The sequence below is a fragment of the Idiotropiscis lumnitzeri genome, chromosome 2 (genome assembly GCF_059441095.1).
Source record: "Idiotropiscis lumnitzeri isolate Australia: NSW breed Sydney's pygmy pipehorse chromosome 2, RoL_Ilum_1.0, whole genome shotgun sequence".
NCBI lineage: Eukaryota > Metazoa > Chordata > Actinopteri > Syngnathiformes > Syngnathidae > Idiotropiscis > Idiotropiscis lumnitzeri.
In genome coordinates, this window is record NC_142392.1 from 9,957,349 (window position 1) to 9,971,511 (window position 14,163).

General features: G+C 40.4%; 1 protein-coding gene across 1 annotated transcript; it reads right to left on the bottom strand.

The window, feature by feature from the left end:
* Nucleotides 1-6,271: 6,271 nt before the first annotated feature.
* On the bottom strand, nucleotides 6,272-8,550 carry LOC148341643 (uncharacterized; the record flags this gene model as incomplete). Its single annotated transcript, XM_088287906.1, has 2 exons — nucleotides 6,272-7,829; nucleotides 8,073-8,550. Coding segments are annotated over 2 exons (1,671 nt in total), but the record flags the coding sequence as incomplete, so codon positions are not given.
* Nucleotides 8,551-14,163: the final 5,613 nt, after the last annotated feature.

Here is a 14,163-nt window from a genome sequence, read left to right on the forward strand (position 1 = left end):
GTGATGATGAGATTTTTGTGTTTACATCAAACATTTCAGTTGTCTTTTTGTCATGTTTAAATGCCCTGACGCCTTTTGGGAGAGCTTACTGAAATAACTTACTAAAGGTAACGGCCGAAATAAAAATATGGCTGAGAGGCCAGGAGGAACCAGACATGGCGTTCATTTTCACCAGCCGGCGGGGTAAAGAGTGGGACAAAGCAGAAGCGAGCAGGCAGCTCAGCGTGACTCCTTCCTCTCTCCTCCTCCCTGCTCTGCTCTGCTTTTATTAGCTTGACTCAAGAATCACCAGGAGACAAGAAATTAAAATACAAAGAAAGTCTTTTTAGTCTGAACTAATCACTAGAAGACAGGAGAGTAACTGACAATGGTGGTCTGTTTTAGACTAAACTAATCACCAGAAGATTCCAACAGGCAGGAAATCACAACTCACGGTGTTAAGGTTACTTTAACTAAACACATCTTCAGGATACTGTGTGTGTGTGTGTTAAAATAACAAGTAAGTGTCTATGTGTGTGTATTAAACATTAATGAGTGTATAAAAACATGATTATGAATACACAAACTGATTACCTATCCTCAGCGCATCTTACATTTCCCCCTGTTTGTGGGTTTAAATCATGGCCTTACGGCTTTAAGACAGATCATCATAATGAAATCATACAACAGTGTGATTATCAGTGGAGGGGTGAAAACCCTCAGTAGGGACAAAATTCCCCTCCTCCCTTCCGACGTGGAACTAGATCCTCATAATTTGATGACCGTCAGGGAATAAAACATATATATATATATATATATATATATTAAAAAAACATTTCAATATGCCTAGTGAAAAAAAAAAAAAACTGTCTCCACGCAGAGCTTGTCCCTGAGGTGACTTGGTGGAGGCCCTTGCCTCGTGGTAGGATGGGACAGCCGTCCTCGCTTCCCGGATCTTCGTGTGTGTTGTATGTGTGCACTTGTTGGGTCAGGGGCAAAAAGGGTCCATGTGTTTTTTAGGTTTCAGTGTCCAGTTCGAGTTCGTCATTGTCCAGTTCGAGTTCATCATTCTCAACATCAATCAGGTTGGAATGGTACATTTGGGCAACAAACATACGATTAACCATAGTCTTTGTCATAGGAACAATGCAACATGAACAAACTACACATAACAAAATGAAAACTGATGATTATCCCGATAAATTGTGTCTTTCAAATTTTTCATAGTGGTCATAACATCAATAATTGTTTCATTTTACTAAAAATTTAAATGCAGTTATGTTCTCCAATCAAGGCTGAAATTTCTTTATGTACGTCATTAATGTCCAAACAATATCTGATCTTTTTGTTCTGTGGCTTCAACATTCGTATTTGTGGCTGGTTGTGTGGTTCTGATGTGCGTGTGGTCCGAGATTGTGACTCAGGTGAGCTCCTGTTCGAGGGATTCGCGTTGCTAGGCCTTTAGCTGGAAACCGGTGAAGTTTGTACTGCAACTGGTGGATCCAGCTGCCACGCCCCGCGACCTTTGCGGCATCGGGGTCACTGCCATCATCTGGCGAGGGCCATCTCAGCATTCACTTGTCCCAACGAAGTTGTTTCAACGCCTTGAAGAAGAGTTGGTCTCCCACACGGACGTGGTTTCTCTGTGGATCAGAACACACTGACCAGTAATTGTGTCTTTTGCATCTTTTTCGGTCAAACATGTTTTTCATGTGGACTGCGACCGATGTGCCAGTCGCTGGTGGTTCTGATGAGTCAAGATCTGGGAATCTATTGGGGTGGCCATATAGGATTTGTTTGCACCTTTGTTATCCCAATGTGTGCATTCAATTAGTGGTGTATTTTTCCTGGCGTGATATCAAATTGTCAAGTTGATTTGCTGTGAGTGTGTGTGTGTGTGTTCATTTTCCTTTATAGTAATGCAGTGCCGACTTTGAGGTCATGCCTTGGGCTGCAGCCTTCGCTGCATTGTCAGCGAGGCAGTTTCCAATTGTAATTGGATCATTTTATTAAGTAAGTTTTGCTTTTCAAATAACCATTTAGGCATGTTTTATGCACAACATTTCGTTTCCTGTTGTGGTTTTAAAAGCCCTTGTCTGCCCAATGTCGACAGAACACATGAACATTTATCTTGACTATCAGTTCACATTGTAACCATACAACCCATCAAAGATGGGAAACCCCAAATTTTGACTTGCTCACACCCGCCTAGGCTCTTCCTGCTCATTCTAACAATTTCTCTCTTACAAATGATCTGTTTTGTGACCTTAGTTCTCAAACGCTTCTACTCCTCATCAGTTCGGAATGTGCACCTCATTTCTTTCTTATCAGTCTGGAATGTGCACCTGGTTTTTGTGTCTTACACGCCTGAATCGGTGCAAAACATCATGCTGCTTGTCTTGAACATACAGAATTTAGCATCCCTTGAAACAAAATTTCCATTTGCAATCCCCAAAACAAAAAATGTTCCTCCAGTCGGGAGAAAAATGTCCTTAAAAAAAAAAAAAGAAAAAATGTCCACAAGGTCAAGTCGCGGTTTGGTGATAATTTGGAGCGGCTTCCACAGTCGTGTGGCGCCTTCTACTGGTGCGGGAAAAGTGACGCTGGGCTGAAACGCACCGCACCTTATCAGTGTAATGTGTCCCTGTGACAATGAGGTCGCCGTGCAATGTGAATGTGGTGGACAAGAATGTAATTTTTTAATTCCTGAAGCAGCAGTGAAGACTGCTTGAACACACTCTGACGTGGCTCTCACCACGGGATCAAATTATTGTGACTAATGTGCAAATGGATTCACTTTCCTGTGTTTCTGCAGCAACACAAGTCCATGAAGCCATTTTTGCAGTCACTGTTTGCTCAATGCTCATAGTAATTTGGTCGTGCGTTAAGATGCTTTGTCCATACAATCTCCTTTTTGGTCTCATATTCACTTGAAAATTATGTTTACTACACACTAAACATGATCTACAAAAATTTTAAAAAGGTTTGTTGTCCTAGCTGTAGTATGGATATCAATCCCTCCTGTTGAGACATGGGAATTTCCATGACTCAATTTAGCAGTTAAATATCAAGTTGGTAGTGCTAATACATCGTAATCAATGAGTTCATGCTTGACAAGTTCAAAAGCTTTGTCAGCCTTAAGTGTTCAAACAATTTTTCTCTTCAGCAAATGTCATTGCCTGGTCATAAATGATGTCCAGCAATGCTTGTGTGATTTCTGAGTAATTTGCAATTCATGCTACAAAAAGAATTACACACGTCTATAAAAACATTTACTCGTCTGTTATTGGCTTTAAGGCTCTGGCAATGTTTTGCTTATCACTGACAATGCGCCCTTTTAAAGTTTTGACATTTGTGTAAATTCGCCCTTGCTTTTTGATTCTGTATTAAAGTCCAATTGTGTCAGTGTATCGCGGACTAATAAGTAAAACGCATGTTGATGTAGAACTCCTTCTACACACACTTTTTATGTTTGTTTTTTACGTCACGTGATCCTCCGTTGCTACCACAACTCGTCCTGAAAAAGTAATGTTTGTAACAAGACTTACTGCTTTCTCCCTTTTTGTCATGATCCGCGTCGGACATGACCGGGGTTTTGTTATTGTTTTCATGTTCATGCGGTTTTGTTATTGTTTTCTTCACCTCCCGGCCATGTGCACTTGTTATTGTGTTGATCTGCTGAGTAGGGGCGTTTCACCTCAGCACCTCGCCCTCACCAGCCACGCACCTGTTCCCCGTCAGCTCACACACCTGATGCCCATCCGCACTCCTAATGACTGGACTATATAAACACCTCATCCCAACAACTCAGTGTCGGAACATTGCCCCTGCTACGCCTGCCCTATGCAATTGCTGCCGCACTTTCCGGACTTCCACGACCACGGTTGTTCCTGTCAAGTTCATGCTCTTGTTCACGTCCTCGTTCCCGTCACGCCCCTCAGCGTTTTGCCCCCGGCTTATGTTCCTCGTCTTCCTTTTCTGTTAGTCACGTTTTGGTTGCGTCCTTGTTATTTTTCATCCTGCCACGTTTGTTTGTCCACGCCCCGTTGTTTGTCCTCGTTAGATTTATTTAATAAACTCCCTTAGTTTACCCTTCTCCTGCTTCCTCGCTCTTTGGGTCCACCCACCTCTTCGCCGAACGGCGAAACCTGACACTTTTTTTTCTTCCTTCTGCTCAACACGTTCATGCTTTTTGTGCATAATTTTCTTTTCCATTTTACAAGTTGGACAACTAAAATGACCGTATTTTCGCAGTCATAAGGCGCACTTTAAAGTCGCAATTTTTTTCCGAAACAAACAAAGCGCCTTGTCAGGCGATACGCTCATTAAATGGACAAAGTATCACTCACGACCATCAGCTCTTGTCATCAACGGGCTGTTGCGAGTGCATGTTAGCACATCCTGCTGGGCAAAGAGTGAGTTGTCCATGCTTACAATTGACCGTGACAAATACACTATATTCTTGATTTTTTTTTAAACCACAATGGCCGAAGGAGGGAAAAGTGTGGGTTTAATTTCAGATCCACTTGCAAGGACATTTTCAAGTCGGACCTTTCAAGAGAAGCTATATCGTCCAACACTCACTCAGTGGTGCGGGAGTGTGTTTCTGGATATTATTTGTCCAGCCGTGGTGTCATAAATGATGATATTTTGATGTGGATTCATTCAAGTAGGACGAAGTAGGAATTCCCTGAAGGCTCAGGTGTGAAATGCACTGAAGTAACTTAAAAAGTAAAAGTAAAAAAATTATGATTGTTTAAGAATGTGCAAGAAAGAACTCAATCTGATCGAAATTTTGTGCTTTGACAAATGTTGAAAATAATGATATTTTCCAGGAGGTATTTATTTCTTTGTTGTTTATTCTTTCAATTCTATACTTATTTCAATATTTGAGTATTATTTTTCTTTCAATATGTAGTATATTTTGTCTTTGAAGTGTGGGTTCTTGCTGCCTTCCGGAGAGGCAGCCGAGCAAGGCTGGATTGGTGATGGAAAAGAACTGGTTCGAAAAAGATTTTATTCTCGTCACATGCTGATGTCAAAAGAAGTCTCCCCAAAAACGTGTGCGTGTGTGCGCTCCGTGCACGTGCGAGCCCCCTCTCAGACATTCCCTTCTTATAGGGAATGCCTAAATTGGACATGAATATCTAATTTTCCCTTGTTGCATATGCATTCCCATCACGCTAGTCTTCGGGATTTCCCTCCAAAAGTCCCCCAGAGGGAGAGCAGATGCGTCTCCCCGTTGATACGACCAGTCTACTCGTGACCACCTTAAATTACTTCCATACCCTGGAAGGTCACTGACCTGGCGAGAGAATTGCCCCCACCATAAACAATGCTCAGGCCTATTTTCTCTCAGGGCAGTATCTGGTTACATCGGAACTTCAGAACCAAGACTGGTCACTTCTGTGAGCTCCAGTCCCTTCATAGTTTCATAAAGAGAGTTACTTCCCATATGTAGATTTGGCCATTTTAAAATACACAACTTTTTAAAAATGTATTTCAATGTAGATTTAAGCTTGCTTATACAATACTACAATATTTATTCAATTATTTTAATGTGAAATTATATAAATATTAATTTAAACCTTTTTATTTCACTCTTGAATATTTCTGAACAAATTTGTTCATTTGAATATGTATGCAATTTAAATTATTCCATCCATCCAGCCATTTTCTGCCGCTCATCTGGGGTCGGGTAGTTGAATTAATTTAATACGTAAGTATTTTTTATAATTCAATATTTATTTCAAGGACTCTTCTCAATTAGTTCAATATTTATAAAATGTTTCTATATTTATTAATTGCATTAAGTCTGTATGCCGTTGCCAATTTTACATTTTAATATTTCCCGATTTCATTATATAAGCAATCCAAAGTATAAAAAATATTATAGAGCATGAACAAAAATATTTGGTATATTTTACAAAATTATATTTTTTCCGAAGTGAGATTCTGCTTAGCAATTCACCCCAAACACTTGATAGAGCTCAACCTAGAAAGAGGTTTTAGCAAGTCAGATATTTATTCAGAAAGCGAAATATTAAATTTATGTGAGGGGATATTTGAAGAGTTTGAGTTTTGTTCAATGGACCATACATATACGAGCCACCCAAACACAACGAGAAAACCAGCGCTGACTCCAGTTGCCATCAGATTGCCAACTCCTGACATACCAAAACCTTGAAGAGAAACTGAGACTATTTGCGTTTCTCTTTCTGGTTCTTTTTTTAGTTCCAACTTCGAGATCTGTTTTTCACCTTTTCACACAACGTAATGAAGGCCAGTTGAGCAAGTGGAACACGTGATTTTATTGATGATTGTGGAAGGCAATGATTTCATAAGCACAGTTTCTTCTCACACCTTTTCCATTAAGTACGATTAAAAAGACAACTGAAAAGCATAATGTTAACAAATGTTGTTCTAGGCAAAGGAAATTAATTTCATTTATAATGTTTGATATGAAAACAAAAAAAACGATCATCATCACTCAGACACAATGGTTCTTCTGGCACTGATCACATTGGCTTTAAGTCAATAAAAGAGCTTTGAAAAATTAAATTTTTCATATTTTATTCAAAATCAAAATTTACATCTTACCACAAAGAGTCAGTTCCTTCAGTTTTTTTTGTCTTTTTTTAAGCTTCACGGATCGCATCAATTCTCGCCAGCACAATCGTGTCTCTCAGCTTCCGGTTTCGTGGCAAATTTTTTAGAACAAACGCTGCAACTGAATGGCTTGTCTCCATTGTGTGTTCTTGTGTGGCTTCGTAAACTTGACCTTACAGAGAAGCCTTTGCCACAAACTGAGCAAGAAAAAGGTTTTTCTCCAGTGTGTGTTCTTGTGTGACAAGTTAAATTTGACTTTACAGAGAAGCGTCTTCCACAAACTGAGCAGGAAAAAGGTTTTTCTCCACTGTGCGTTCTTGTGTGGATTGTTAAACTTGAATTTTTAGAGAAGCTTTTACCACAAACTGAGCAAGAAAAAGGGTTTTCTCCACTGTGTGTTCTTGTGTGACAAGTTAAATTTGACTTTTCAGAGAAGCGTCTACCACAAACTGAGCAGGAAAAAGGTTTTTCTCCACTGTGCGTTCTTGTGTGGATTGTTAAACTTGAATTTTGAGAGAAGCTTTTACCACAAACTGAGCAAGTAAAAGGTTTTTCTCCAGTGTGTGTTCTTGCATGTTCTGTTAAATTTGACTTTTGAGAGAAGCATTTTCCACAAACTGAGCAAGAAAAAGGGTTTTCTCCACTATGTATTCTTGTGTGACTTGTTAAAGTTGACTTAAAAGAGAAGATTTTGCCACAAACTGAGCAAGAAAAAGGTTTTTCTCCACTATGTGTTGCTGTGTGTTTTCTTAAATTAGACTTTCCAGAGAAGCTTTTGCCACAAACTGAGCAGGAAAAAGGTTTTTCCCCAGTGTGTGTTGTTGTGTGGATTGTTAAATGATAATTTTGGGAGAAACTCTTGCCACAAACTGAGCAAGAAAAAGGGTTTTCTCCAGTGTGTGTTCTTGTGTGACAAGTTAAATTTGACTTTTCAGAGAAGCGTCTACCACAAACTGAGCAGGAAAAAGGTTTTTCTCCACTGTGCGTTCTTGTGTGGATTGTTAAACTTGAATTTTGAGAGAAGCTTTTACCACAAACTGAGCAAGTAAAAGGTTTTTCTCCAGTGTGTGTTCTTGCGTGTTCTGTTAAATTTGCCTTTTGAGAGAAGCATTTTCCACAAACTGAGCAAGAAAAAGGTTTTTCTCCACTATGTATTCTTGTGTGACTTGTTAAATTTGACTTAAAAGAGAAGCTTTTGCCACAAACTGAGCAAGAAAAAGGTTTTTCTCCACTATGTGTTGCTGTGTGTTTTCTTAAATTAGACTTTCCAGAGAAGCTTTTGCCACAAACTGAGCAGGAAAAAGGGTTTTCTCCAGTGTGTGTTGTTGTGTGGATTGTTAAATGGGAATTTTGTGAGAAACTCTTGCCACAAACCGAGCAAGAAAAAGGTTTTTCTCCAGTGTGTGTTCTTGTGTGACAAGTTAAATTTGACTTTACAGAGAAGCGTCTTCCACAAACTGAGCAGGAAAAAGGTTTTTCTCCACTGTGCATTCTTGTGTGGATTGTTAAACTTGAATTTTGAGAGAAGCTTTTACCACAAACTGAGCAAGAAAAAGGGTTTTCTCCAGTGTGTGTTCTTGTGTGACAAGTTAAATTTGACTTTTCAGAGAAGCGTCTACCACAAACTGAGCAGGAAAAAGGTTTTTCTCCACTGTGCTTTCTTGTGTGGATTTTTAAACTTGAATTTTGAGAGAAGCTTTTACCACAAACTGAGCAAGTAAAAGGTTTTTCTCCAGTGTGTGTTCTTGCGTGCTCTATTAAATTTGCCTTTTGAGAGAAGCATTTTCCACAAACTGAGCAGGAAAAAGGGTTTTCGCCACTATGTATTCTTGTGTGACTTGTTAAATTTGACTTAAAAGAGAAGCTTTTGCCACAAACTGAGCAAGAAAAAGGTTTTTCTCCACTGTGCGTTCTTGTGTGGATTGTTAAATAAAACTTTCGAGAGAAGCTTTTGCCACAAACTGAGCAGGAAAAAGGTTTTTCACCACTGTGTGTTTTTCTGTGCCCTTTTAAAGACAGCTTTGAAGTGAATGAGTCAGTGTGACATGCCCTTTCACCTTTGGCTTGCCCATCATCATCATCATCATCATTAGTATCATCATGGTCATGAGCGTCTGATAATGTGTCCTCATTATGTGCTTGTGATGGCCCCCAGTGGTCTTCATCACCTTCTGTTGTCACGTGATGACTTGATCTGCTGCTTGTAGGCTCCGCCCCTCTCTTGTCCTCACTCTCATCCTTGTTTTCATCGTCAGTCTTTATAGGGAGAACGTTCACTGGTGACTTGTTGATCTGCTCCCCCTCCTCCTCCTTTTTGATGTGAGTCAAGTCTGGCTCCTCTTTCACAGAACGGAGACCGTTTTCACTGACGTCTGGAGAAAGACAAATTTGGTTTGGTCAAGTCAAAGCTCATGCGGCGACTTTGTCTTATATTGTTTTTACCGTGCTACCTTGACTTGTGCCTGCCGCACACGGAGCAATGCGTGCGACCTCAACTTGGACTCGACCATGGGGGCATTTCACAAAATTACGTCCTACGATGTAAACCTCCTTTTAGCAGCACAACAGTGATAAACGAGCATTTAAAAAGGAAGCACGCTGCGGCTGATGCCCGATTTCATTCCTGACATAGTCACAGACGTTTCTGGAATATGTATTCTAATTCAACTAAGATACACAAAAATATTTTTTTAGAGTTCACTGAATTATTTTGGAACTGCAATGATGCTTAACAGCCATAGGGTGTCAGTAATGAGTAACAAAGAAACACAAGACCTCCCACTGATACATCATCATTGTCATTTGCATAAATTATCAAGAACTTTGAGTTGCGGGGAGATGCAAACCACCTGGGCCACAGGAACTTTATTACCAGGAACTAAATGTTCCTGGACTTGTTTGTAGAAAAGGGGGTTGTGACGGTCTCCCTTTTTAAGCCCATAGTAAGCCAAAGATGCAGATGCATTCCAATGTGCATTCTTGTGTGGATTGTAAAACTTGAATTTTGAGACAAGCTTTTACCACAAACTGAGCAAGAAAAAGGGTTTTCTTGCCCATTATCATCATCATTGTCATGAGCGTCTGATAATGTGTCCTCACTGTGTGCTTGTGATGGCCCCCAGTGGTCTTCATCACCTTTTGTTTTCACGTGATGACTTGAACTGCTGCTTGGAGTCTCCGCCCCTCTGTTGTCCTCACGCTCATCCTTGTTTTCATCTTCAGTCTTTATCGGGAGAACGTTCACTGATGACTTGTTGATCTCCTCCTCCTCCTCCTCCTTTTTGATGTGAGTCAAGTCTGGCTCCTCTTTCACAGAACGGAGATCGTTTTCACTGACGTCTGCAGGACACAAAAAGACAAACACACATTTAATTTGGTCAAGTCAAAGCTCAGGCGGCGACTTTGTCTTATATTGTTTCTACCGTGCTACCTTGACTTGTGCCTGCCGCACACGGAGCAATGCGTGCGACCCCGATTTGGACCGGACCATGGGGGCATTTCACAAAGTTACGTCCTACGATGTAAACCTCCCTTTAGCAGCACAACAACAGTGATAAACGAGCAATTAAAAAGGAAGCACGTTGCGGCTGATGCCGATTTAATTCCTGACATACTCACAGACGTTTCTGGAAGCGAGCTGAAGTAAGCACACACAGGCTATTGTGTGCGTCTGATGGAACACCTGTTGTGGGACCCCAACATATTGATGCAGACCACTGGGGGCCATCGCAACATAATGTCATTGATAGAATAGGAATCCTTCAAGTGAAATATGTTTATAAGTTTTTCATTTTGCATTTAGAGATAGTTTCATCGTGGGTACTTTTTGCTTCCATTCTAATCTGTATGCCTAAAAGAATTAAAGGGGCCCTGGTAGGGCTGGACGATATGACCTAAAATCAATATCGCGATTAATTGAGCAATTTTACCTCAATAACGATAAATGCACGATAAATTCCCCGTGGACTAAAATCAAAATAAATGCAGGAAATGCATACTGACTGTTTTTTTTATTGACCAACTGGTACACATTACTTTCAATGAAAAATAAATGTCCAAAAATCCTTTGTATAAACATTCGAAATAGCTTGCTTTGCATGACTTGAACAATGTCACAAAGAAAAAGGGTACCTCTTGCAAAATCTTTTTCTGCAATTAGCTTGCGCCAAGATGCTGTCATGGTGCAAATAATGCCAAACAAAAAAATGGTAAATAAAATGAAAGAAAATGTCAATGCAAGACAAATAAACAAGTGTGCATCATCGGGGAAAATGTGCCGTCTCGAGTACTCTGGTGCGCAGTCGCCACTTGTCATCTATGTAATGCACAGTTAGGCTCAATCAGGGATCCATGTTGCGACCCGACCACAAGTCGGATGTAGATGCAAAATGCTTGACATGTCTAAGCTTCCGGCCCGATGTTGTCCATATCGGGAAATATGGCTTCCATGGAGCGTTTAAATCCTGTGCGCGCCACTGGAACTAGAGGAGCTTTATCTTTAGCTATGTGCTAGGCTATTGCGTCCTCCTCTGAGACGTTCTCTCGTATGGTGTTGCCTCCGTTATGGGCTGTTGTCACTTGTCGAACCTTGCTTCTCACTTTGAACTTTCAGCACAGCATGGTTGTGTTGTGGGTGGTGAAAAAGCTTCTGGATGTGAATCGCCAGCTACGACAGCGACGTCTGTTTTCTTTCGGGATCAGGCGGGTGGAGTCACGTGACTAGAGGCGCTGTAGCGGTTTTAAAGGGGCATGAACATTGCCGCAGACAGAAAAGGCTTTTCTTTTTTTTAAACACCGAATTTACCGACATGGGCAAAATGATTTCGGTCATAGTAATAAATTTCGGTAACGGTAAATGTTCGGTTTATCGCCCAGCCCTAGGCCCTGGCATCATAGTCGCTATTTATTGCATGATTTATGTTTGTTTTTTTTCCCAAACTGACATTTAGCCTGCTAGTACGTTCCAACATTCCCCCTTTTTTTTTTTTATAAAATTTTTGTTTCTAAATAAATTTTAAAACAAAATTACGTGTGAAGAATCAAAATCCCTACACATAAATTAAGCAACAACACTTTCCCTCTGACTTTCCCCAAACAACTTAATGTTGTGATGCATATTTTTAACGATAGAAAGTCATTCTTTACAAAGCAAATGAGAGTAAAACGTGTACAAACCTGCTTTGTGTAGCACAACACGAGGCTGCTCGCAACCTTCGCCCAGAAGGAAAAGATGTTGCTCGTTCTCTTCTTTTATTCCACAAAGTTCCTCTTTGTTCTTGGGTGTTGTTCTTTCACACATTTTCAAATGATAATTCCAAAAAATCCGCCCTTGATCTCTGCTTGGCGATGAGTCATGTGCATCTTTTCGTTAGCGGCTAGCTAGCTAACAAGCTAAGCTAACTACGCCGAAAAGCATCAACGCGCGAAGATGAGGTTATCGGCACACAAAGACTTAATGAATTATATCGTGGTACTTTAGAGTAGCACTGGACATTCTGTGAGAAAATTACAGTCAGTTCCACACTAAATCAGAAGAATTTAGCAGTGGGTGTTTTTGTTCCGGTGTGGACGGGTCGGTGGATGTGGTCGAGGTCCTTCGGAAGCTGCGCGCTTGCTAATGACGTCATGCTTTAAGCACGTATTTTTCAAATATATTTCTTTGCCTCTGTGTTTGTTTTTACCCCTGGCTGTTCTATTTCAATATATATTTTATATAATATTTTAAATCGGTTGATAAAAAAAAAACAACAAAATAACTAAATTAACGCCACATTGGCGAGTCGGCTCCTACGTCACTTCCGCCGATGCCTCGAGAAGCCGCTGCTGCAACAGCAGTGGGACGTTTACGTTTCTCCTACCGAACGAAGCAACAATGCTGTGGTTCACTCGGGCTGCAAGATTGTATGAATATAATGTCTGCATATACTAGCAGTGCCTCTCAATTATTTCACGCCCACCCCTTCCAAGAAGAAAAAGATTCGCGCCCCACCACCACCAATTTTTTTCTGTCTTTGTATATTGATGTTAGATTGTCAATAAAATATCCATAAACTAAGCTAAATTGATAAGAAATATAATTTTGAGAACTATTATTGTGAGGATCTCGAAACTCGGTACTCTGTTTTGCAAATATTGATGAGATGATAAATATTTACTCATAGTTTTTTGTATCAACTTTATTGACATTTGCAAACCAAACACAGTTATTAATACGTACATAATATAGAAAAGACAAAAAGAAGAGCCAGGGGGATTTTAAACAAAAATTCTTTGTAAATAACATAAAGCAACAGCTTTAGTATGTTTACGATACGTTTTTTAAAAAAACAATTTTATGGTTACTATACGTTTTTTTTTAATGGTTACTGTAATGTTCCGTCTTCTATCTTAAGAAGTCACGCTGGTACAGTGATGCTGCAGGCTTGTGTCTCTTTATTTATTGACTTGCATTCTCGTCTATGTGCAGACACACGAGTTCGTCTGGTAACCAAAACACACATCGGGCAATACTGCCAACTAGTGGCCAATGATATAACGGCTATTATTACATCTCCCTTTCAAACGTTAATCAATGCCTATGCCTTTTTTTTAATAAACCTTTTTTATTTTATAATTATTATTATAATAATTTTGTTTTGTTCGCAATTATTTTCACTTCTTTTCAATATCTACCCATTTTTTTTTCTGACAACAAGCAGCTCTACAACAATTTTAGCAACAATAACACAACATTAAACATTTTCAATCAGCCTGTCCGGTTGTCGTCTAACTCTTGTTGATCTTCGAAGAGGTTCAGTCATCCCAGAAGTTGCTGGTGGTTGAGGTCTGTGCTTCTTCGATGTATCCGCCTGCTTTGCAGCCTCAGCCTAATCAGAAGATTTCTCACAGTCCTCGGGAACCTTCAGCAAACTCCTCCTGTTCCTCCTCACTCTTTGTCCATCCTTTGTTTCCACAATGTAAGATCTCGGTTCGGCTTCGCTGAGGACAGTCGCTTTTCTGTCCCAACAATTAGGTCCCTCAATCCTTACAGTGTCTTTCTCAGAAAGAGGTTCCAGATGTTTTGTCGCTCTGTCATATGCAATTTTCTGTTTGAGTTTGAGCATTCTCTTCTTTTCAATCCAAATGTTGTGGTCATGTCCTTGTGGTATTTGTGGAAGCGTGGTGCGAACTGCGAAGCTTACGGCACATGAGTAGGTCAGCAGGCGAAGAAGCTCCCCACTCCAGAGGTGCAGCTCTGTCACTCAATAGGGCAAGGTAAGGATCAGATGCATCATCCTTGGCCTTCCTTAGCAGTCTCTTGATGATTTGCACTCCCTTCTCAGCCTGGCCATTTGCCTGTGGGTATAAAGGGCTTGAAGTGATGATGTGAGCCTCAGCCTCCTCCGCCGTAACGCAGTCCTTGATGTCACTGTTAGGGTGCGGCGCTCGGGATAACGCATCAGCAAGCACTATGTATTTTCCAGGCGTGTATATTAGCTCAAAATCATAGCGCTGCAATGTCATCATCATGCGTTGAATTCTGGGCGTCATGTCATTGAGATTTTTCTTCCTAATTGAAATCAGTGGCTTATGATC